This window comes from Cetorhinus maximus, chromosome 24 (assembly GCF_964194155.1).
Source record: "Cetorhinus maximus chromosome 24, sCetMax3.hap1.1, whole genome shotgun sequence".
Classification (NCBI taxonomy): Eukaryota; Metazoa; Chordata; class Chondrichthyes; order Lamniformes; family Cetorhinidae; genus Cetorhinus; species Cetorhinus maximus.
Window position 1 is genome coordinate 40,285,410 of NC_135902.1, and position 25,145 is coordinate 40,310,554.

Genomic DNA, 25,145 nt, shown 5'->3' on the forward strand with positions numbered 1-25,145 from the left:
ACCCTCTGAGATCTCTTCATCCTCTCAATTCTGGTATTTTATGCACCCACCCTCCTTTCACTCCACTATTAGCAGCCATACCTCCAGCTACTTCGGCCTTAAGCTCTGGAATTCCCTCCCTAAACCTCAACACTGTACTGCATCTCTCTCCTCCTAGCTGCTTTTTTGGCTCAGCATCCTTTTATTTTGTCTGATGGTGATTACACTTTTGTGAATCACCTCGGGCTGGTCTTGTACACTGAAGACGCTATATAAATGCAAGTGTTTATTGTTGTCAGCAAAGGTCCACAGATACGCTCCAGTCTGCTTTCTTTGGACATGAAGCGAAGATGGTGGATATGGGAGAGAATGAAGGTTTTTTTCTGGGGAAAGAGGGGAGATAAAAGGGATCGAGTCATTTCTTTTTTTATTTGAAAAATATACTTTATTCATAAAATATCTGGAAGAACATTCCAAACCATTTCAAAATCACCATCACATAAGTACAATCAGATTCAACTTTTACACATGTATCACAAGGTGCATCAATACAATCAATGAATATTACAATCATTTCAATATGGTCAATGCAGGCAATCAGACAATGGTATTGGAGTTATCAACATACATCATGTTGCACTCTGAGGTGCTTCAATACAATTATAATACAATTAGTATTCAATGCATACATTCATTTTGAGCTGTACAGCCCGGGGGGCTCTCAACAGTTCCCAGCCCCTCGGTGCACTGTGGCAGAAAGGTCTTAGACAGCGACCTTTCCCCATTGCGCCTTTGCGGCGGCTGCCCCAAGCTTTAGTACGTCCCTCGGCTCGTAGTCCTGGACTTTGGAATGTGCCAGTCTGCAACACTCGGTTGGGGACAACACTTTGCGCTGGAAGACCAATAAGTTTCGGGCAGACCAAAAAGCGTCTTTCACCGAGTTGATGATCCTCCAGCTGCAGTTGATGTTTGTCTCGGTGTGTGTCCCTGGGAACAGCCTGTAGAGTCATTTCAACCATTTTGAAAGACTTGGAAGCAGTTGACTGACAAGTAACTTTGCCAGAGCATTGGATCAAATCCAGATGGAACGCGTATACATTCACAACATTCCAGTTTCTAGCTGATAGTTGGAAAAACGTCATGGAGCTAGATTGAAAACGAGTCACAATTTATTAAATCATATTTAGAGCTCAAACCAGTCAAACCAGCACTGGGAGTATCCAAATCTGTAATTTAATAAATTATGCAAATAACAGCGGAATAATTTACCTCGTGCTTTGTGCTGCAAATTCCCTATGATTCAATTAATGTTGGATTATATATTCAACTGCCTGCGGTATTTAAAATATTTCTGCATTTAGTCTAATGCTGTTGGGATATTTATTGTTGACTTCCAAAATGCATGATGCGATGATTAGACTAATTTATTAATGTGATAGCACCGTAAGATACCAGCGACAGTACAAACAGGAAGCTTAGCGTCAATTAAATAATTTTTGCAGCAGCATTAAGTGTTTATCTGCAAAATGAAAAAAAAAAATGAATGGTGCTTGGCGACAACGAATTGGTTTTACTCCGTTTTTTTAATTAAATGCATATTCCTTTCTTTTAAAGTTGCAGATCAACGCGGAACTAAGGTCCCCACTTGCTGACTTCCACTGGGCTGCAAAAAGCAACAGGACTTGGATTCTGCCTCTGGAAACCTCCGGCGCCGCGCGAGAGGGGAGGCAGCGCTCTGACTGACGGGCGGCGCAGCCAATCAGCCGGCGGGGCTTCCCCAACCCCGCCTCCCCATTGGGCGAGGGCGGAGGCGGCCCAGCCAACCAGCGCGGCGGAGGCGGCGCTTGTGTGTTGCCCGAGAGACACGTGTGCAAGTGGATGAGGAAGTGAATGGGAGCAGTGGCTGCTGCGGGACTCAGGGGACAATGATCGAGGGCTGGAGCCCGGTTCTTCAGAGCCTCCTGGGCACCTTCTTCACCTGGGGGCTCACCGCTGCTGGAGCTGCGCTGGTTTTCGTCTTCTCGCACGGCCAGGTCAGTATTTGTGGACCGGGCTTTGAATGCAATGCATTGCAGTGAGACCAGTCCCCAGGCTGTCTCAGGGCAGGCTTTTCATCAACTTAAACTGATTTCTAAAAGTAAAATCTTAAATCAAAGGCATGTATAACCTGGGCAAATCCCAGCCTTTTATGCAATATTTATGACAATGAAGTGGAACATTCAATTTAGGATCATATTGCAAGGCAGAAGGAAGGTCGACAAAATAATTGTTGAACTTTGCAAATCAATTAAAATAACTTCCTCAATGAAATGCTGATGAATGAGGAACGTCAGATTTACTGTAAGATGCCCATTACACCGTTTCTTCCCCCCCAGTACGTAGCATTCCTGGTGCCTTTCAATGATTCTCATCCCTATCTTTCCTGATGACCTTTTGTATTGTGTCATGGAGTAGTTACAATATTTTGCAATGCCACATTGATTGCCCAACCCTTCCTGCAAACCGACACCTTCCTGTAATTCTTGCATTTGTTAATCTTCAGGCCTGTCACTTATCCTTATCCTTTCTGATTAATTTACCTTGTGTAGGTTCCCATTCAGTTTCCATTTAGCGGGTTCACTGTTAAAGGTGGTAATGATCTGAAACCTGTGTATTGCTGAAAAAATAGACTTTTTGTTGAAGTTGAGATGATCAATAGTTTCAAAAGAAAACTGGATGGGCACTTGAGGGAAATAAACTTGCAGGGCTATGGAGATAGAGTGGGGGAATGGGACTGACTGGATTGCACTTCAGAGAGCTGGCATGGACTCAATGGGCTGAATTGCCTCCTCCTGTGCTGTAATAGCTCCATGACTGTAAGCCTGGACAGCTCTTAATGATACTGATGTCTGACAGGCCACTTAGAGTAATGCAAATGTCCACTTCTGCCTGTTGCAGGATGTGTCAGAGATATCCACACCAACAACAACTCGCATTCATATAGTACTTTTTATTGTAGGAGGCCTCCCCAAGGTGCGTGACTGAAGTGTAACCAGGCAAAATTGACACCAAAAAAGAAGTAAAATGTTTAGGAATTGGATTCTAGGGTTTATGGCCATTAGAATTCTTAATTTAGTATTTCTCATATTCCTGTTTGTGCCACCTTGTTGTAGACAAAGTGTCAGCTGCATTTTCTGACATTACAGCAACAACCACACTCCAGAGGGCTTACTTTGGCTCTGAGATACTTTGGGACGTTGCAAGGTCATGAAAGGGGTTACATCAATGCAAGTGCAAATGGGATGGTCATATAGCGGCTGCATTACTGGGTTGTTAATCCAGAAGCCAGGATGTCTAATCTGGAAATGTGTTCAAATTTTGCCATGGCAACTGGGAGGTATAAAGTTAGTTAATTACATCTGAAATAAAAAGTTGGTATCAGTAATAGCGGCCATGAAATGATTGGATTATTACAAAAGCCCATCTGGTTCACTAATGTCCTTTTGGGAAGGGAATGTGCTGACTGTTCCAATGCGTCAGCTGTGGCTTAGTTGATGGCCCTCTGGCCTCTCGGTCAGAATATTGTGGGTCTCAAGCTCTACTTGAGGACTTGAGCACAAAAATCTAGGTTGACACTTCAATGCGCTACTGAGGGAGTGCTGCAGTGTTGTAACTTTCAGCTGAGACGTTAAACCAAGGCCCACCCACCCTCCCAGATAGATGTAAATGATCCCATGGCACTATTTCAATGGAGACCAGGGGATTTATCCCCGGTGTCTTGGCTGATATTTGTCCCTCGATCAACATCAGAAAAAAAAGATGATTTAGTCACTATCATGTTGCTGTTTGTAGGGGTTTGCCATGTACAAATAGTCTGCCACGTTTCCACAATTACAACAGTGACTACACTTCCAAAGGACTTTGAGACTATGTAAAAGATGCTAGACAAGTACAAGTGTTTCTTTCTCTTGCCTGATCTGCTCTATGGGGCCCCAGACCCACGGCAATGTGGTTGACTCTTCAATCCTTTCTGAAGTGACTTTGCAAGCCACTCAGTGGCTGAGGATTGGGCAACAAGTATTGGCTTTACTGACGACATTGACACCCCATGAACTAATTCATAAAAAGTTTTTTTCTTTAGTGCAGATGACTGAAGATAGAAGGGACTAGGGGTTATGTAAGAGGCAAGAATGGGATGAATACAAATATTCAACCATTTAAGGGCAGGTAGCTGAGAAAGGGAGGGGTGAGGCCTTGAGGGAATTGAACATAAGAATGGAAATTTTAAATTTGAGGTGTCGGTTGATTGGGACCCAATGTAGGACAACAGGCACAGTGACGATAGATTAGTGGGACTTTGGATTAGGATCTGGCATTGAGATTTGTGTGGAAACTGGTCAGGAGCATGCGGAATAATTGAGTCTGGAGGTGACAAAGGCACATATGAAGATTTCAGCAGATGATAGACAAAAGCCATGGAGAAATTTGAGCTGATTAGAGAGAGCCAAAATGGACTTTTTAAAAGTAGGTTTTATATCACAAATCTAATCGAATTTTTTGAGGAAGTAACATAAAATAGTGGATAGTGGAATTTGTGTGGATGTAACTTATATGGATTTACAAAGGCATTCTGTAAGGTTCTACAGAAGGGACTGCTGTTAAACTCGTCTATGGATTTGAAGGCCTGATTCTTGGTGTGGCCAGCCTGTAAAAGGCAGAGAACAGGATAATGGCATGTACTCAAGTTGGAAGGAAGTAACTAATGGAATTGCAAGGATCTGTGCTGGGGCCTCAATTGTTCACCGTATATTTATTTTGCTGACTTAGATAATACAATAGAGAGCTGTTTATCCAAGTTTGCCAATGACATGAAATTAGGTGGCGTAGTAGTTAGTATAGATGGGAGCATAAAATTGATAGATCAAATGAATGGACAAAACTGTGGCAGATAGATTTCAACACAGATAAGTCAGTGGGCATTCCAGAAAAGAATAAATGTAAATACTCCTTAAATGGTGAAAAGCTATGAACAGCAGAGGATCATGAAACCTGACAGTGCTTGATGTGGTTTAGCCAGATGTGGAGATTTGTGGCTAATCAGTCGCATGCCATTTAATGCTCAATCTGCACCTGTTGATTTGAGGGAGCAAAGATGGGCCATACCATAGAAAATGCTAGGATAGGAGAGAGTTAAGACCTTTGCAAAGACACCAAAGGTAGAGGTGAGGGAGTAGTTGAGGAAAGTAAAGAAATGGCCAAAAAGCAACTTACCCAACTGTACGAATGGCCACAGGAGAGGATGTACCTTTGCACCATTTAAAATGGTTCCACACATGCCCACATTGGATATACCCTCAAGAATTCAGAGGTCAAGATACAGACCAACGTCATATCTTTAGGGAAAAGAGCCAAGTGCGGCAGAAATGTCATGGAGCAATCCAGGGAGCTACCAAGTAATCCTAGCATTTGTAGTGCTATGATATGTCAGGTGGTAATTGCCGGCCTGGCCAAATCCCAAAGAGAAACTTGGCCAAGCTATCACAACAATTTTCAATTTGTATTTTTATTATGAGAAGGTATGTACACTGAAGTCAGAAGTAAAGAGCCCACTACCACCTTTAGAGATTTTAAAGATTAAATTAAAACATTTATTAACAAAAGAAAAGAAAACTTAAACACACACGGTTATTGTTACACAGTTATGTTTAGACTTACAACATTTCCCAAAACATTTCTACTTAGCTAGACTCCCAAATAAGCACCCTTTCCCAGGCAACATTCCAAATAGATTCTTAATCTATAAAACATCCGGCAATATTACCACAAGGCACCCACTGTCGCTCTAAGGAATGTATTTCACAGCTTCTCTCTTCCTCTCACTTGACAATAGAATTCCAAGACTTTAAAAAAAATCCCTGGAACAGGCATGCACTTCTCTAGGGTGGCTAGAGGCTGCTTTTTCTCAAGTCTGTCTTTGCACAGACCACCTTTCAACATCTCCCATGGCCGCTCCCATGCAGCTTTCAATCTTTCCTTAAATATGTTTTCTCTCCTTCTTATCATTAAATCCATTGTTTTAAACTTTCTTTGAAATTCAAACTCATCCAAATATAAGACCTTTCATGTTTCCATCTTGTCTTTGCTTTTGGGTCAGTATCCCCACTACTATTTTATCTAAGAACTCCAGCAAGATGCAAACATTTTCCTTGTCACCTTCTAATTCCCCTTTGAAACTCAAACCTCTCAACTTATCTACAAATGCAAATGTTAGCTTGTCCATTTCCATTTGAAAATGCCTGCTTTTACACCTATTTTCTTGATGATTTAAACCTTGCAGTCTGACTGTCTTCAGTTTAATTAAATTAGTCATGCACACACACAGCCCTCACAAGTCTGCTTCAGTATTGCACATTAATATTAGAAAAAAGTATTCCCCTCACAGTAGATGGATATGCACTGTTGATTTTACAACAAAAATCGTATGTATTATAAGGTCATTAATGAATTAAGATGTAAAATTAGGTCAATGCATTGTTCTGAGCCATAATGTGTACATTATGTTTACATAATGGTGTAATCATGTTCAAGGACTTCCAAAAGATGTTGATAAAGTGCCACATAACAGGTTTGTCAGCAATGTCAAATCCCATAAAATATAAGGGACAGTGGCAGCATGGATACAAAGTTGGCTGAGTGACAGGAAACAGTATTGGTGAACGAAAACAAAAATACCTGGAAAAACTCAGCAGGTCTGGCAGCATCTGCGGAGAGGAATACAGTTAACGTTTTGAGTCCGTATGACTCTTCAACAGAACTAAGTAAAAATAGAAAAGAGGTGAAATATAAGCTGGTTTAAGGGGTGGGTGGGACAAGTAGAGCTGGATAGAGGGCCAGTGATAGGTGGAGATAACCAAAAGATGTCATAGACAAAAGGACAAAGAGGTGTTGAAGGTGGTGATATTATCTAAGAAATGTGCTGATGAACAGTTGTTTATTGATCTGGAGCAAGTTATACTGAGGGGTTACCCAGGCGTTGGTGTTAGGACCACTGCTTTTCTTGATCTGTATTAATGATCTGGACCTGGGGTACAGGGCACAATTTCAATATATGCAGATGTCGCAAAACTTGGAAGCATTGTGAACCATGAGGAGGAAAGTGATAAACTTCATAAGGACATAGACAGGCTGGTGGAATGGGTGGACACATGGAATTTAATGCAGAGAAGTGTGAAGTAATACATTTTGCTAGGAAGAGTGAGGACAGGCAATACAAAATAAAGGATACAATTTTAAAGGGGGTGCAAGAGCAGAGGGATTGGAGGGTATATGTGCACAACTTGTTGAAGGTTGTAAGGCAGATTGAGAAAGTGGTTAAAAACATACGGGATCCTGGACTTTGAGTCCAAAAGCAAGGAAGTCATGGTGAACCTTTATCAAACACAGGTTCTACCTCAACTGGAGTACCATATCCAATTCTGGGCACCACACCTTAGGAAGGATATGAAGGCTTCACATGGTTTACGTCCTGGCTCATTAGCATATTCCCTCTTAAAGTGATATCACAACAGGAAGGTGCAGAGAAGATTTATGAGAATGGCTTCAGGGATGAGGGACTTCAGTGATATAGATTGGGGAAGCTGGGGCTGTTCTCCTTCGTGAAGAGAAGATCGGGAGCAGATTCGATAGAAATGTTCAAACTCATGGGGCATCTAGACAGGACAGATGAGAAACTCTTTCCATTGGCAGAAGGGTCCAGAACTGAGGGGACAATTTTAAGGTGAATGGTCAAAGAATCAAATTTATTTTTTTACACAGCAAGTGCTTAAGATCTGAAACGCGCTGCTTGAGAGTGTAGTGTTAGACAGATTCAATCATGGCTTTCAAAAGCCATGGGTAATTATTACCCAATTCAAAATTGGGAAATTATCTGAAGGGAAATAAAATTACTGGCTACTGAGAAAAGGATGGGGGTGTGATAACTGAGTTGCTCTTCTAGAGAGCCGGTATGGACATGATGGACCAAATAGTCTCCTGTGCTCTAACCATTCTGATTCCACAATAATGTGTTTTAATCTTTCACCTGTTGATAGGTCTCAGGGAATGGTTATTTCTTTGGCAGGCCAGATTTATGTGTTTTCCTGTGAGCTGGGAGATCAATGTCAGATTTCATAAAGAGTAAGCAGTAATTAAGTGTTTAAACAGATAAGCTGTTTCGTTTATTAGAAATTTTGTTTTCTAATTGTACAGTCCCACTTATATTCTACATGCTATTCGACACTTGACGTCACATACTGGAAGAAAGAGTTGCAATTTGCATCAATGTTTGAGGTCCAGAGATTACATCACTGTCTCTGGCCTGTTCTGTTATACAATTTTCAGAATTGTTCTTGGGCTTTAATCTTTGTCCATGTGGTACATAATAATGTGTCCTGCTGTTTGTTAAATCCTTGCAATGCTGAAAAAGACACACTGCAGTTCTCTTGTGCTTAGAATGTCCCAGTAATGGATTACAGATTGTGAAATTATCACAGTAAGTCGTGAGCAGAAAGTTGCAAAGGGACCTAGGCATTAAGTGAGTGAGCAAAACTAGGGCCAATTGAGTTAAATGTGCATAAACTGAGGTCATCCACTTTGGACCCAAGAAAGATAAATCAGCATATTTTCTGAATGGTGAGAAACTAGAAACTGCACAGGAGCAGAGAGATTTGGCAGCCCAAGTGCTTCCAATCACTAAAAGCTAGTAGACAGGTACAAAAGGCAAACAAAACTGGAATACAAAAGGGAGGAAGCTATCCTTTAGTTAGATAAAAGCTTTGATAGGCTCCCATCCACAGAATTACATTCAGTTGTGGGCACTGTATCTCAGGAAAGGGTATATTGGCTTTGGAAGGGCGTGCAGCCCAGATTCACCAGATTTACAGGGTTAAACAATGAGGACAGGATGCATAAATGTAGTTTATATGGTCTTTGAGTGTTTCAGATTGAAGGGCGATGTATTAAAGTGTTTAAGTATTAAAATATTTTGATGGTATAGATCCAGAGAAACCATTTCCTTGGTTGAAAAAAATCAAGAATTAATCTTAAATTGGAAGGAGGTCATTCAGGAGTTGAAATGAGGAAGTACTTGTTCAGACATAGGGTAGACGAAATCTGGAACTTTATCTGCCAAAAAGCTGTAGATGCAGTGACAACTTTCAAGACTGAGATTGGTAATCTTTTTGGTCAAGGAAGGGCGTCGAGGGGCATGGAAACAAAATCCTGTGAATAGAGGCACCGATGAGTTGCAATTTAATTGAATGGTGAAGCAGGCTCCAGGGCTGATTGACTGACCTACTATTTTCCCTAATGTTCCCGTGGAGGTTTATTGGGATATAATAATGTGTTTATTGCTTTTGAAGGGAATGGAATGTTCTGTCAACTGTAATTAGCACTAAATGTGACCAAAGAACTCCGTGTGAAATTGTAACTTTGCAAATTACTGACGCCAAGGGCCGACTTCAAGGCTGCAATCTATTCTGTGCATAGAAGCCAGTTACTAACTGCTTCTGCATGTGAGTTGCTTCTCCTCCTCAACTACACCCACAACAGTTGTACAAACTTTAACTGGTCAATATTTTCTCTTAACGATGCAGCAAGTTGCTGGGATTTGGCCCTTGATATTGTGAATTTTGCAGTGTAATGAATGCCATTTACTAAAGAGTCGGTAAACCTGTACTCCTTTGTTGAATGAAAAACTGTCGACAGGGATGTAGGCAACACATCTAATAAAGTTTTCTTTTCAATATTTTTGATTCCATACATCTGTGCACCTTGCCAAATCCACATAATTCAAATTGACACTTTTAACAAGTGCCTGATACAATGCAGTGTAACTAGATGACTGCAATAAAATCAGTGTAACATTTGGAACAAAAATAATTTGAATAAAATAATCCTATCCTGCATTCCAGCTGTTTGAAGTTGGCTGTCGTTCAATTAGATTCAATTTGACGAGAATTGTGTATTCAACCCACAGTGAAAATTAGCATAATCAGTTATTAGCTGTGATTTCTCTTGTTCTGCTCTTCATGGGTCTTAGCAGCAATAAACAAGCCAAAACATTGTCTAAACTTGAGACTGTGACTTCTTTTTAGAGCTTGGATTGCTGGTAAATCTAGAGAAATGGCCATCTTCTTGAGCCAGTAAGCTTTGCTGATTCACGGTAATGATGAATTTTACTGTAATCCTTGACTTCTTTCGCCTCATCCTTGACGGTTGCGCCTTTAGCTGCCTAGGCCCGAAGCCTTGGCATTTCCTTCCTTAAACTCTTTGATTCTTCAGCCCTCTCTCCTTTAAAGACACTCCTTCCCCAAGCATTTGGTTACCTAATACCTCCCCCTTTGGCCCACTGTCACTTTTTTTTTACACTCTCTAATTGCGATCCTGTAAAGCACCTTATTGTATTTTACTATGTTGGAGAAACTGTATGAAAGCAGGTTGTTTTAATGAAGTTGCTGAGATATCTGGTGCAGCTTTCCTATTGTAATATTTAGCCATTAAAAGTAAATGATTAAACAGGTTTACAGGTACAAGACCCTGTATCTGGGAAGCTCGGGAGCAAACGTGTGATGGATTTGGGGAATTTATGGATTTTAGGTCCTAGGCCTAGCATGTACTTATAAAACATAAAATAAAGAATAAAAGGGTTTTATTCAAATTGCTACCTGGGCTGCCAGCTTCGAATGTAACTGGTTTTTGGGTCCTTCCAGATTTTGGGATGCTGGATAAGGGGTCAGGTACCCTCCCTTCCACTCTGTCTCTTTGTAGTTTTTTTAATTTTCCTACCTCATCTAAGTTAAAGCATCTTTTTCTGTGCCTTATTCCTCAACAAAACTAAGTTTAAAACTCTCTGCATTCGTTTTTTTCTTCACTTGCTATTGCTGGCTCCCATGATCCTTTTTTTAATTCGTTTGTGTGATTGTGGGTGTCGCTGGCTAGGCCAGCATTTATTGCCCATCCCTAATTGCCCTTGTTCAGAGGGCATTCTTCTTAAAAGTGTCACATGTAGGCCAGACCAGGTAAAATAATGTGATTAAAGGACATTAGTGAACCAAATGGGTTTTTATGACAATTGGCATCATCAGACTTTTAATTTCAGCTTTTTATTGGATTCAAATTTCACCATCTTCCATGATGGGATTCGAACCCTGGTCCCCAGAGAATTACCCTGGGTCTCTGGAATATTAGTCCAGTGATAATACCACTATGCCATCACCTCCCCTTGGGAAAGCTTACCTGGTCTTCGGGTAGAGGCTTACTAATAATTTTCTTTTTTCCTTACTACTGGTGTGTGATACTCACGCACATGTCTGGAAATGCTTAAGAGTGGTCTTTTTAAAAAGTCTGTTTTAATATTGCTGTTTGAAAATATGCCTTTGTGAAGAACATTGTTTAATGACCTGAACCTTGTATGTTTTTGAAGTGCTGTAGAAAATTGGCCTGGTTTTCAAAACATTATTAGTTTGGAAAGGGCTTTGCATGTGTAAAAGCCATTTGTTGACAATTATATTTCTGCACAAACTCATTTTAAAACAAGGCATTTAACTTTAACACGTCAAAAAATTCCACTGCCTTTATCTTTCATCTGTAATCCAATTATCAGTCAGAGTGTTTTCAGAACGCAGCCTTACACAAGGTTGCCCCGATTGCTTTTAGTTTATTATATTGTTACCTGCGTTGTACTTGTCATCAATGCTTGGTCTTGCATATAATATAGATATAAAAAAATAAAAATAGGATCCTTCTATTATCTCACAGCTTCCATTATCTCAGGTGTTCGGAGTGTCCTCTTCATTACGGGGGATGACCAAGGTCCCATTACATTACTGTTTATGTTACTGTGCAAGCAATTGTGTTTTGCTTGAATTGAGCACTTAGTTCTGGTGCTCCAAAAGATGGGTGGGCCATGTTGGAGAGTTGTGATGTCTTTGAAAACTCTTTGTGGAGAGCAAGCGAATGAACGACAAAACTATATTTTTTCAGATAGTTCTTCCATACTATGTGCCAAAGACATTCCTATTAGCAAGCCCTCACTTCCTCTGAGTGTGACTGATCAATATTTGCACACTGCTGGATTTTCAAGGCTGATCTGTTGGACGTTGTGAGTTTTGATGGTTTTGAAACAAGAATGTTAATGTTAAACAACCAACACCGTCAAAACAGATGAATTAGTCATTTATCTCATTGCTATTTCTGAAATCTTGGTATGTGCAAATTGGCTGTTGTGTTTGGCTATTCAAAGTGATGATACTTCAAAAATAGTTGATTGGTAGTGAAGCACTTTGTGATGGCCTGAACACATGAACATGAAATAAGTTCTTTATTTCTTCTTGGTAAAAGTGTTTTAATTTCATTCTCATCTCTGTCTCACACAGAAACAAATACTGGATGGAAGTCTTGGTTTTGCTGCTGGGGTGAGTATATAAAGAAACTTTCAGCTATATCCTTGAAAGAAATGATGTGATTAAAGCCTGTCTTTTAAATGAAAACTTTTGCATGAGTAACAATTTATTGCTGCATCCTTTTTTTAAAAAATAAAATTGTTAGGACAAGTTAGGGAGAACAAGAATATTCTGAAAAAGTCATTCTTTGAAGAAGCCAACGCTGAAGTGTTCGTCTTTCGAAGACTGGTTAAGATGCAATTTATCACGAGCTGCACTATCAAACAGACAAAAAAAGTGTCAGCTTATCAGAGGGAAAGACAGTCTGGGTCGACAGGAAGTGAGGGCTCATGCCAACAGAAACAAATTAAAACTCAACGGAATTATGCTTGCAGGTTGTGGGAACAGGGAGTGCTTTATTTCTGTGCTCATCAAGGTGAAGGATGTCATTGATGAGAAATGCAAACATTTATTTAATTCAAAGACTGAGCAAGTTCGGTTAAGTGTGGCACCGGGCAATGCAGAGCAATCTCCCTCTGCTTTCCCCCGACTGCCCCACCTTCAGTTGCACCAGTGGAAACTCAATGAATACAAAAGATTAGAAGGATATGTTGATGGGATTAAATTACGTAGAGTGGGAACAGTTTTATGTGGAGCATAAACGATGGCATAGACTTGTTTCTGTTATAAGTTCTATGTAATCTATGTAACATCGTCATTTGCTATGTTGATTATTGTTGAGGCCCTTGTGATTGAATCTGTCAGTTAATACCAAGTTGAGGGATGTTTTATGCTGTGGATTTCCCAGGAATAGTGTTGAGATTGCCTAGATTATTACATGATGAACCATTAAAACTGACAGGAAGAGGAGTCCTGCACTGCTTGTGAATGTGAAATGACAGTGGCAGAGACCACCCCTCTAGATATATCACGATCAAGTATGCTTTGAAATTTTGTATGTGTTCTGACGTTGTTTGTGTGATTTCCATAACATTTTATAATTCAATTTGATGCTTGTGTTGTGTTCTCAGAAACAAACTGTTGTCCAATATCTTTCCTTCACTTAACCTTCCCTGAATGTGCTGGTAGGGATCCTTTAACAGCCTGTGTATTTCGCAGAATCCCATACTACAGCTGTTCAAATTCTGATGTTCTCCAAGGGGAAGGTCTAATCCTTCAAGTTATTGGACATGGTTTTATAACAGGCAGTTAAAGATAAGCAGACCATTTGCTTTTGTTCGACCTCCTCCCCTTGAGGCAATGGTCTGCTTTTGATCAGCTTTGTTCCATTTGAACAGCAGCAGTACTGCAAATGCGCAGTATTTTTTTTGTTGCTTCTTGCTATGAATTGGGCAATCAGATGAATACAGGATTCCTTCAGGAATAGTGGTTGACTGGATCAATTAACAGGACGGTTTCAATAATTAGAATATGGGTTCAAACTGCTGAAGTTTGAATACTAAATAGAAGACCTAATAAAATAGATCACAGTTGAATGCATGTACTTTGCTACAGCTACACAGAATCTGAGTTGGACCACACCTGGAGAACTGTTCTTAGCACCGCATCTTAGGATATGTTGGCCTTGGAAGAAGTGCTTCTCATTTGTCATCACAGTCTAACATCTGTGTTCTGCCAACATTTTTTATGAATGTGGTTAACAATCTAATAGTGACCAAATAATCTTTTTTTGTGATGTTGAGTGAGGGATAGACATTGGCCAGGACACAGGTGGTAACTCCCCAACTCTCCTTTGAATGGTACCATGGGATCTGAGCAGGCAGTTGGGACCCCAGTGTAAGGTCTCATCCAAAAGGTGGCATCCATGATAGTGCAGTGCACCCTCGGTACTGCACCAGAGTGTCAGGTCCTGGAATGGGACTTGAACCCAGAACCATGTGATTCAGAGTCGAGAGTGCTACCAACTGAGCCACGGCTGACACGTGGTGCAGCACAGATTCACCAGAATATAATCAGGTCTTCAGGGATTAGATATTAAGCAGCGATTACGTAAACTAGGTTTGTGTTCCCTGGACTATAGAAGACTAAAGAGGAATTTGATTGAGGGTTTTAGAATTTTGAAAGGAATTGATGAAGTAGGGAGAAACTTTTACCCATGGATTGGGCGGGGGTGGAGGGGTGGTGGTGGAGGAGATAGTCCAGGACAAGGCAACATTACTTTAAAATCAGAGCCAGGCTATTCAGAAGAGAAGTTAGAAAACATTTGCTCAAAGGGTTGCTGAGGTATTGAACACTGTCACAAAAAGTAATAGGTGCGAGTCTGATTAATAATTTTAAATTGGAGGTCTAAAGATTTTTGCTAGTCGAGGACATAAAAGGATATGGAGCGATGACAGGTGGATGGAGATAAGATGCAGATTAGCCATTGTTAATAGGATCCAAGCCAGTTGGTGAAGCAGGAACCAAGATTGAGCTTTTCTTTACTGAGGGAGTTCATTGACTTGTTCAGTCTCACAGTTCTCCTTCCACCCAACCCAGTGTCCCAGCTATCCCCTATTTATATGTGCTTAATTAATATGCATTGCCTGTTTCTTTTAACATTAACAATGTAATTAACAAACCGTAACAATGTAATTTGACAACATTAGCAACCATGATCTCGTTCAATGGTGACAGAACAGGTATGAGGTGCTGAATGACAAACTCTTTTTCCTATTTTACTTGGTTCAGCTTTTCAGACTAAATAATCCTACTTTAGATTCTGTTTTACATGACTATCATGCTGTATATTGGTGACATATTGCGGGCTCTAAAACTTGCAGTTTTCATTACTACAGTTATACGTTTTATAATAAAGTGGTGAAGTTAATTATTGTAGAGCACACCGGTGTATCCATATGGGAAGTCATTGTTCTGTTGAGAGTGTAATAAATCCAAGATTCCATCGTAATCTGGGAAGTTACAATGAAGCTGTTGAACCGTGTGCCAGTACAAGAGCTAAGAATACAATAAAGTGCCTCAAGTTATCAGCCTTAATTTCAGTGAAGTTACTGGTGATTTTGTTTCGTAATGGTGTTCGTGCGAAATAACGTGAGATTCCATTCAGAGTAAGTGTGACCCCGTGGGGCCAGGCGATAAGCCAGCGGGCAGCGTGAAGCGCACGCCCCAACCTGGGCCACACCAGCCACTGACACAGGAAAGCCGAAGGATAAGACTGCAGCAGCCGGCTCCGCGGAGTCAGGCGGGAAAACTAAAGCCAAAGCTGCCGAATCCAAGAAATCTGGGAGACAGAAAGGGGCTATTGACTCTCCACCGGAAAGTTTGGGAGCCATGCTTTTGGAGTCAAGAGAGGAAAGCAAGCAGCAGAAAACGATGGAGCCCTGTGCACCAGTAACAAAGCCGGTAGTGGCAGTCATGCCTGTGCCAGTGGAGGGTCAAGTGGGGTTAAACAATCACACCAGACCAGAAAAATTCACCACACACTCAAGAAAGCCTGCCTGAAGACTTGGCTGATTATGAGCAGTGCACTGACTCAATCTCCTCTGATGAGTACGCTCCACAGGAGAATCAGAACCATAGAAAAGTTACAGCACAGAAAGAGGCCATTCAGCCCATCGTGTCTGCGCTAGCCAAAAAGAGAAAAAAGAAACTAGCCGCTCATTTTTAATCCCACTTTCCAGCACCTGGTCCCCCATAGCCTTGCAGGTTACAGCACTTCAGATGCAGATCCAGGTACCTTTTTAAATGAGTTGAGCATTTCAGCCTCAACCACCAATTCAGGCAATGAATTCTAGACACCCACCACCCTCTGGGTGAAAAAGTTTTTCCTCATGTCCCCTCTAATCCTTCTACCATTCACCTTAAGTCTATGCCCCTTGAGAGAACCAGAGAAAACATGGGAGTACTGATGATGAGTCCAGTGAGTGTGATTATTTTATACCCCCAAGTGGAGCAGTCACTGGAGCCAGATCCGAATCCAGTCCGTTCCAGGTTCGAATTCTGATGTCGATAGGTCATGATCTAGTACTCCTCTGGTCATAGACAGACCACCCGTGGGAAACCAATTGGCCGTTGGCGGCAAAACTACAGACAGTATGAAAAACAATCGATAGGTTTCACATCGAGATTTGACCCCCCCCCCGCCCGAGACGGGAGATCCGCTGAGTGATGAACCCGCGTGGAGTGTGAATTTTCTCCTGACAAGTTTCCCTCGCAGCGAAGTGCACGCCAGAAACATGCCAGAAGGACCTCAAGTCAGGTAACCGCAACCTGATAGTCCTACAGGCGAATCCCTTGATTTGGGAAAACTTGAATCATTCAGTCCGCAGTTTGGACATGAAGTTTCACAGCTGCTAAGGACCCCTTGTGAAGGGGAGCACAGCATTCTTAAGAATATCGTCATTTGTAGATTTTATTGAAGCTTGACGAGATGCTATTGCTCTGCGAGCCAATGCCAGCTTTGAGCTGAATCAGCCCAGGAAAGGCCTACTGAAGCGTGGTCTCAACTTGAGATGCGCACATCTGTGCAAACCGAGTGTAAAGACAACACAGAGGCTGTTCGGAGATGATCTCCGTAAGATGATGAAAGAAATGGGCAAGGGAGAGGAACAATAGACAGCAGGTGTGATAAGAAGCCACGCTCAGTTTAGAGCATTTTATTTATTCACTCATGGGATGTGGGCGTTGCTGGCTAGGCCAGCATTTATTGCCCATCCCTAATTGTCCTTGAGAAGGTGATGGTGAGCTGCCTTCTTGAACTGCCGAACCAGGATGCTGGAAAGTGCCTCAGCCTTTTTTTTGGGGGTCAAACACCACTTCAACCACTCTCAGTATCTGCAGAGGAGACATGGACAGGGGCAAAGACCCCGACGAAGTAACTCCAATTCCTACCTCCTTATTGCCCAAAATTGCTTCTTAGAAGATCTTGATTGTCAAAGATGCTATTTTTAGCTGTTTTCCCTCCTCCTTTGAAGCACAGGTATGACTGCATTTGATTACCGGAGAACACATTGGAATATCTTCACCAGAACCATGCAAATAGCCCAAACAGGCAAGGCCTGCTTTAAAAAAATGAAAATTAGAACAATATGAACAGCACAGTCACCATACATCATAACATTTTATTTCTGTTTAGCTGCATGTAAACTGGGAAGGGTCTGTTTCCATTTTACCTCAGTGTGTAGGTTGGAGGTGGAATCATTCTGAAGCAAGGAACTTGGATTATCCAATGATACTGCAAGAACATATAAACAGATGGGTGGAAACAGAAAAATGGATGGAAAACATTTTTATTCACCCATGGAATGTGGGTTTTGCTGGCAAGGTCTACATTTATTGTCCATTCCTAATTGCCTTTGAGAAGGTGGTGGTGAGCTGCCTTCTTGAACCGCTGCAGTCCATGTGATGTATGTGCCATAGGGCTATTAGAGAGGGAGTTCCAGGGTTTAGACCCAGTGATGAAGAAATGGCGATATATTTCCAAGCTGGGAAGATGTGTTCCCATGCGCCTGCTGGCCTCATTGTCCTTGGTGATAGAGGCCCCTGGGTTAGTTTTTAAATAATGTGCTTATCTGCTCATCATTTCCCTAAAGGTGCAAAATCACCTTGAATGATTCAGGCATGTAAGATGATTATTGTTGGCGTCGGGGGACATTGTAAAGGCTCCAATTTAAAAAAAAATATAATCATTGGCTTTTTTCCCTCTTATTTGAAAATGTTTGGAAAGAATAGTAGACTCGTCAGTTTCAGCGTTTAGCGAATGTGATGATATAGTCAAAAAGAAAGGAAAAGGGTGGTAGAAACCAGAAATTGGCTACCAATAATCAGAACAGTTGAGTAAAGGTTTTCAAAGATTCTGCTGAAGTCTTCACCATGCATGCTTGGAGTACTATGTTTAACTCTGCTGCCTTTTAGACTGAAAATGTATGGCGTACAACACCCTCAAATGGGCCATATAGACTGAAGTGACTTCATTCTAGGGCAAGTGTACTGTTGTGAATATAAATATAAAATAAATATCTGTCCACATATAGATGCCTATCCATATGTGTTTTTAATGGCCTACTCCTGCTCTGAATTTATGGGCAGAATTTTTCATCCTGTGGATGGGCGTGTGCCTGACCCAAATGGGAGTGCAGTAGTGCACGGTGACGTTGGGCGAGCGTCCCGATGTCATCGCGCACTCTTGCGATATTTCACTTGGTGGGCGCGTGCGAGAGGCGGCAGTATGCCTGCCGCCAATTAAGAGGCTAATTAAGGCTCTTAATCAATTAATTAAATTGAATTTTTCGTTGCCTGTCCAATCGTTTGGTTGGCGGGCGGGCGAACAGGCCAGGCACCCTTTGCATTTTTGACAAAACCTCATCCACGGGCGGGAAGAGGTTTTGAACAGTGAATAAAAAAACAATAAAAATTTTTAAAACTCACTTTTAACATGTGCCTGTTCATGGGACAGAGTCACATGAGGGGACATGTTTTCCTTATTTTTGAAATCTTCCTTTTTAATGTTAAAAATCTTCAGCTCCCTGAGGCATCTCTGTGCCTTCAGGGAGCTTTCAGTGCGCGCTCCCCTGCGCATGCGCACACTTCAGCACTCGCACTCCTCCCGCCCCCACCCTGGCGGCGCTAAGTCTCTGAGTGCGCCTTTCATGCTGGCCGTTAACTGGCCAGCCAGCGTGAAATCGTGGGCGGTGGTTGGTTTCGTGTCCGCCCAGTGAAGGAAAAACTCTGCCCCATATGTTGTCAGCTGCCACCTTTTAAAGATTTGTGTACATACACTCCCAGGTCTCCCTCTTCCTGCACCCCCTTTAAAATTGTACCGTTTAGTTTACATTGCCTCTCTTTATCAAAATGAATCGTTTCACATTTCTCAGTATTAAATTTCATGCGCATGGAGTCTGCCCATTTCACCAGTCTATGCCCACCTGAAATCTGTTAATAGTCTCCTCATTGTTTATTACATTTCCATGTTTCATATCATCTGCAAACTTTGAAATAATGCCCTCTGTACCCAAGTCCAAGTCATTAATGTGTGTATATTATATGTACATGTATCATAAGTAATACTGACCCCTGGGAGCACCATTGTATACTTCCCTTCAGGCTGAAAAACAGTCGTTCACCACTACTCTCTGCTTTCTTTCTTTTCATCAGTTTCATCTCCATATTGCCAATGACCTTTTAATCACGTGGGCTTTAATTTTACTTGTGTCTATTACGTGGTGCTTTGTGAAATGCCTTTTGAAAGTCTATACACATTACTGCAGCCAGACTATGCTCGTCACCCCATTCCATGGCTTTATCAAAGAGCTCAATCAAGTTAGTCAAACATGATTTACCTTCAACAAGTTCATTCTGACTTTCATGTATAAGTCCTGTACTTTTCTAAATGCCAATTAATTTTGTTCCAGATTATTGTCTCTAAAAGTGTTCCCAGCACTAATGTTGACTGAGTGGCTTGTAGTTGCTGGGTTTATCCTCCCCCTTTTTTTTGAAAAGGGATGTAATCCTCCAGTCCTGTGGCACCACACCCATATCCAAGAAAAATTGGAGGATTGTAGCCTGAGCCTTGGCAGCTTCAACCCTTGCTTCCCTCTGTATCTTAGGACTAATAATGAGCTGTGTACACATTATACAGTCCAAATACTGAAGTTGCTCTTTAAGGAGAACTACTCATTCCTCACACCCATCAGATAAAAATATATAGTCAGGTTTCATTTTCACACAACAGATGAAACCCACAAATGAATTGGTACAGAGCTCTCCACAGTATGGATGTAAAAGTATTCTCTGCTTGTCATCTGAATTTCTGTTTGTGACGCCACTTTTAATATCCCTAACATCATTCTTTTAATTGAAAACTCCAATCCTGGAAATTAGTATTACTGTAAGAATCTTTGGTTGTGTGATAAGAGTGAGCTGAAGAGTCAGACCAGAAGGAGTAAAGCCAGAACCACCAGGTGGACTCCTGTGTACCTGGGTGGGCGTCCTCAATGGATGGTCGTGCCCTTTTTTTTAAACATTTCTTTAAGAGTCCATTACTTGTTCCTTTTTAAAACTCAAGAGTTCAAATTGTTGGGAGAGAAGTTGGAAGTGATGCTGTTCTTGTGGTGTTGTTGTTTTTGACCCCCTCAGTGGTAAAGATTGTGGGAGCTCGGAAGTGATGCTGAAGTCAAGTTAGTAAATGGTTGCAGTGTCTCCTGACCTGGTGGTCGAGAGGGTAGATATTGAGTTCAGTGATGTTTGCACCAATCAGGTGGAAATGCTTTTCCGCTGGATGGTATTAAAACTTGTGGTTTCACGTGTCTAGAAATGATGAGTATTTCCCCCCAAGCTACTGACTAAAGCCTTGTAGATGGGGAGGGATTGAAGGATAAGGAGGTACCAAGCCTCTGCTCTTGCAGCCGTGACATTGACATGGTTGGTCCAGTCAAACTTCCTATTAGTGGTGACCCAAGGATGTTCAGGGCGGGGTTTCAGCAATTTTGGTGCTGTTGTGATGATTGGGTCGCCTCTTGTTGGAGCTGATCTTTTCTTAAAGAATCCAGTGATCTGCAGGAATCCTGGATGATGGCGATAGTCTGATGTGACATCAAGATGAGGCTATATTTCTGCTTGATCACAGACTCATACGGTCATCTTAGAAAACACTGGAGAAACTGACAATTACAGGAATATCTGATTGATGTTCCCCCATTGCATGGCTCATGATGACAATGAACATGCTGTTTTCTAAGAAGGTTGCAAACAACAAAGAATGATGGGAGGAATGATCAGGAAGTTTGTGTGGTACGTGCTGGGAGCATATATTTTGTTATAGTCCTCTAAATGAGTGTTTTCAATCAAGCTAGTTCAAAGCTGCCGTGATGCTTCGAACATGATGGGTCACCATTCACACGTCATCCAGACTGTCCATACCTAATTAGTGCTTTGGTCATGTTTAATCTGATTAGCCCCCAGGATCCAGTTTCTGCATCCTGGCTAGTTTGCAGATTAAAGACTTCTGTCTGCATCTTGCATATCCAACAGCTTAGCTTCAAAAGCAACTTTTGAGTGACAATTAGGGTGATTGAAGTTGGCATCTATTTATCATTTCAAAGATGTGAAATTTGTAATGCAGTTAACTTGTGACGAGAGGCAAAGGCCATCGCTGTGGGAAAGTGACAGGTCAACTTTCTCTTCCAAAATCCACCAGTTTGATTTAAAATTTAAAAAAAAACTTAGAGCCACCTAACACTCCTGTGTTGCTTCTTTTTTATTATGTAAAGTATGACACAGCTCCTCTACCATAAGCAACTTTCAGGGTTGAATGGCCAACACCTTTCAGCGCATATCAATTCAATGACCATTGGCTGTTTATGTTTGTATGTCAAGAAGTCAGAGCGACTGAATGGTGCCCACTGAGAAAAGACTATAAGTGGAATCCAAAATCGAAGTTGTGGGGCAATGAATGGGGAAGTTCATGTCTTTTCTTTCTCTCCAATGGAGCCAAGAGCTGAAAGATTGGGTTAATGGTTTACAAATGGCAGAGGGAAGGCTGTTAAATAACTAGGTCGTTGAAAGAACGTTTTAAGGGCAAAAATTGCACTCTTAAAGTAAGACATTGACCTTCAGTGAGCATGCTCATCTGCTGGTTTGGACTTTGGTTCTTTTAGGTGTGATTGTACCACCTATGTTGTTAGTACTTTGAGCAGACAAACGCAGTAGCTGGAATATTGGGGGATATAATGGCCAGGTAAATGGCTTCTTGTTGTGATTGACATTTTGACTTTGAGGCAATTATTGGCTGTGCTTGTACCAACATTTTAGCAATCGGCATCTGTCAATACCAATTCCGATACCCATTGGTGTCTTAAAAGTTGATTACAAAGTTGCACAGTGGTAGTCTTTAAACTCATTTCTAATCTGAATTCCATTGAATGTCCAATGGGTATGTACCTGCGACCCTGTGTTGGTGCCAGTCCGTTACAGTACCTGCAGTGTCTGCATCAACCCCAATCCAGTAATTTGTTCCTGAATGGTCCATATGTGTACTGATGGATCACCATGCCAACTGCAGGAAGAATTTTGGTAAACTCTCAGTGACATCACTGTGGAAGTCAGAAGATCTATGGTACAGTGAACCTCAAAGGTCGAAACGCTCCTTATTTGAAATAGCTGAAGATTGTTTTCAATAGAATAACAAGCACCTTTATGACTTGACAAAGCAGCTCTGAACAAGCATTCCTGGATAATAACATTATGTTGTTTTAGTTGCCAGCTGCGCACAAGCTGACGTCAGTGTAAACATCTTGAGGCTCTCCATTGTGAAGGACACACCAGTCCCAATATTTGTTCTGAGAGACTGCTGAAATGACTCTCCAAGGTAATCGCTTAACCTTTCCAAGCCCTCGCTTTGACTTAAACCCGAAAATGCTGGGAACAATCTGTGTCAGTCGGCAGCTGTGGGGATAACAGATGGGAATGTTTCTGAGACAGACTGGCAGATCACCACCTGGGAAATTTAAAAAATATCCACATGGTGGATGGCCCAGTACATCCTGCAATACAATTGGTTTTGAAAATTGCAATTTAGTGTCATGAGCTAATGATCACTGCAAACTGATTACTAAAGGTACTGTAGCTACTTGAAAGCATCCTCTTCAGTAAAATAATTTCTTGCTGCTCTTTTCTGTATATGAAAGAGAGTAGGTTCAGTGAGAGACTCTTAGTACTCCATTTCAATGGGAGCACTCCCTACTCTGAATAATGATACACTATAGTTTATGTCCCCTTGAGTTAATTAGGGTCTCATTTTTGTCATCTCATCTTTGGTAATACAGCACTTTTTCAGTATTGCACTGAAGTGTCAGCCTAGATTGTGCATTCAAGTTCTGATCTGAGGCATGAACCCATAGCCTTCTGCACTAATTTCAACCCCTTGACTGTTTTATTCCTCTGATGTTCTTTTCCCCTGAAGGTGCTCTTTCATGCTAAGCATGTGGTTCTGTTACTCAAATGCCCAATCCTCACTAAAACCTCACCCTGTATCTTTTTCTTATAAAATATATAGAGATATGCTCATTGCTATCTCCAAAAATTTCAAACTGGACAAAGACCTAAAATGGCTGAATCTATGTCTGTCTGTGACCCCCCGAACAAAATAAGCTACTTGGCAATATTGGGGAAACTCACACATTGTTATCTCTGGGGAGCCACTAACAACCCCCTGTGGGCTACCCAGACTAAATTCAAAGAGAGCAATACAAAGGCCATCTTCATTTCAAAACCCAGGCTGGCCAACAGGAGTCTGCTTGTCCATTAAGACAAAGGTCCCCAAAACCTTCCTTTCAATTCTTAATAGTTGAGACATTCCACAATCTTGGGGGACCCAGACGAGGGATGCACATCTTTTGTCATAGACAGTGTGGAGAGGTGGGAGTCATGTGACATCGGCCTCTGGCTTCTGGAACTAGTAATATTGCCTTGCTGAACTGCAAAGTCTCAGTCAGCATTTTTATCATCTCACAGACAAGGAGCTCTGGCCCAGGTTTGACACCTAGCCCCATCTACACTGCATCTGCTGGAAATTCTCTACCATCACCGTCAAGATTGATTCATCTCTGCATGCCTATCTCCATCATGTGAAGTCAACAGCACTGGAAAATTGAATTATCCAGCATCGGTTTTCAGCTCACTGACCTCTGTGAAAGATTACCTCATTGGACTTTGATCCTGGACTCTGGAACCCACATGAAACAATATTTATTTTCTCTGTGGTCTCTGCACAATAAATGTTTATTTTCTCTACCCCTCTTATTATATGAATGCAAAAGAGGCAACATTGTGATCCTTCTCCTGTGTTTCTGAGTGTGTGCAAATAAACTAACCCTTTGAGTTCATCCTATCTCGAGTTTGCTGTGGGGCTATTAATAAAAAATTGGATCACACCAAAACCAAGGGGTTGGGAAATATGCCACCGCTTATAAAGAGGGAAACAAATCAAAACACCTTCCTGTTTATGGACATGGTTATGAGGAGAAATTAGTGCTGTTTAAATTATCCTTCCCCTCCTGTCCGTAACAGCCCACATTCTCCCTTACCACTTTCTTTTTCTTAATATATTTATAAAAATGTTTACTATTAGCTTTGATATTCCTTGCAATTCTATCCCCCTTTTATTACTTTCTTTGTAGACTTTCTTTCCAGGATGTGCCTTGTTGATTATTATAACTCTCGACCTGTTTTCTCTTGTAGCTTGACATTTGCCTTAGCTCACTTGATGCTTGTAGTTGCTTGATACCCCAACCCCTTGACTTTCAGCACAGCCTCAGCTAGCAACGTCTTGCATTCAATCTGAGTTCTCATGGTATCTAATAACATATCTTGTGGATTCTAATGTTCCAGGTACTGTTTTACAGGCTGTGATAAACTGTTCACAGCCCTGAGGCACCAAATGGTGGTCAGTTCTCAATAGCCTTTACTCCCAGTGGCTCCACCAGCTACATTGATCACGCCAGTCAGAACGTGACAGCATATTAATTTCCAATTACTGAACAACTGCCAAGCTACATTTATTTGTTTGAGGACAGGTGCATGTTCATGACTCTGTGAATCCCTGAGGTGAGACCAGTTCTGGTTTCAGTGTAATGCGAAAATATGAAGGAAGCCATCTCTTATTGCCGAATATGTTGATTGGAAAAAGTTCAGACCACCCCGAGCAGCGATTGTGTCGTTTTTGATATAATATGCCTTTGCCAGCAGATGCAGAGAAAAGGGTATATAATGTGATTTTTCAAACGCAGAGCTAGCAAACTGAATTATTGAGTT

At 41.5% G+C, this 25,145-nt stretch overlaps 1 protein-coding gene across 2 annotated transcripts in view; it reads left to right on the top strand.

The window, feature by feature from the left end:
* The first annotated feature begins 1,593 nt into the window (after window positions 1–1,593).
* Window positions 1,594–25,145, top strand: part of slc39a11 (solute carrier family 39, member 11) — a 644,945-nt gene continuing 621,393 nt past the window's right edge. For both annotated transcript variants that reach the window (XM_078571119.1, XM_078571120.1), the window contains exons 1-2: window positions 1,594–2,012; window positions 12,372–12,410. In XM_078571119.1, the coding sequence (XP_078427245.1) occupies window positions 1,905–2,012; window positions 12,372–12,410 (147 nt within the window). In that variant the 5' untranslated portion in view covers window positions 1,594–1,904. The remainder of the gene's footprint in view (window positions 2,013–12,371; window positions 12,411–25,145) is intronic.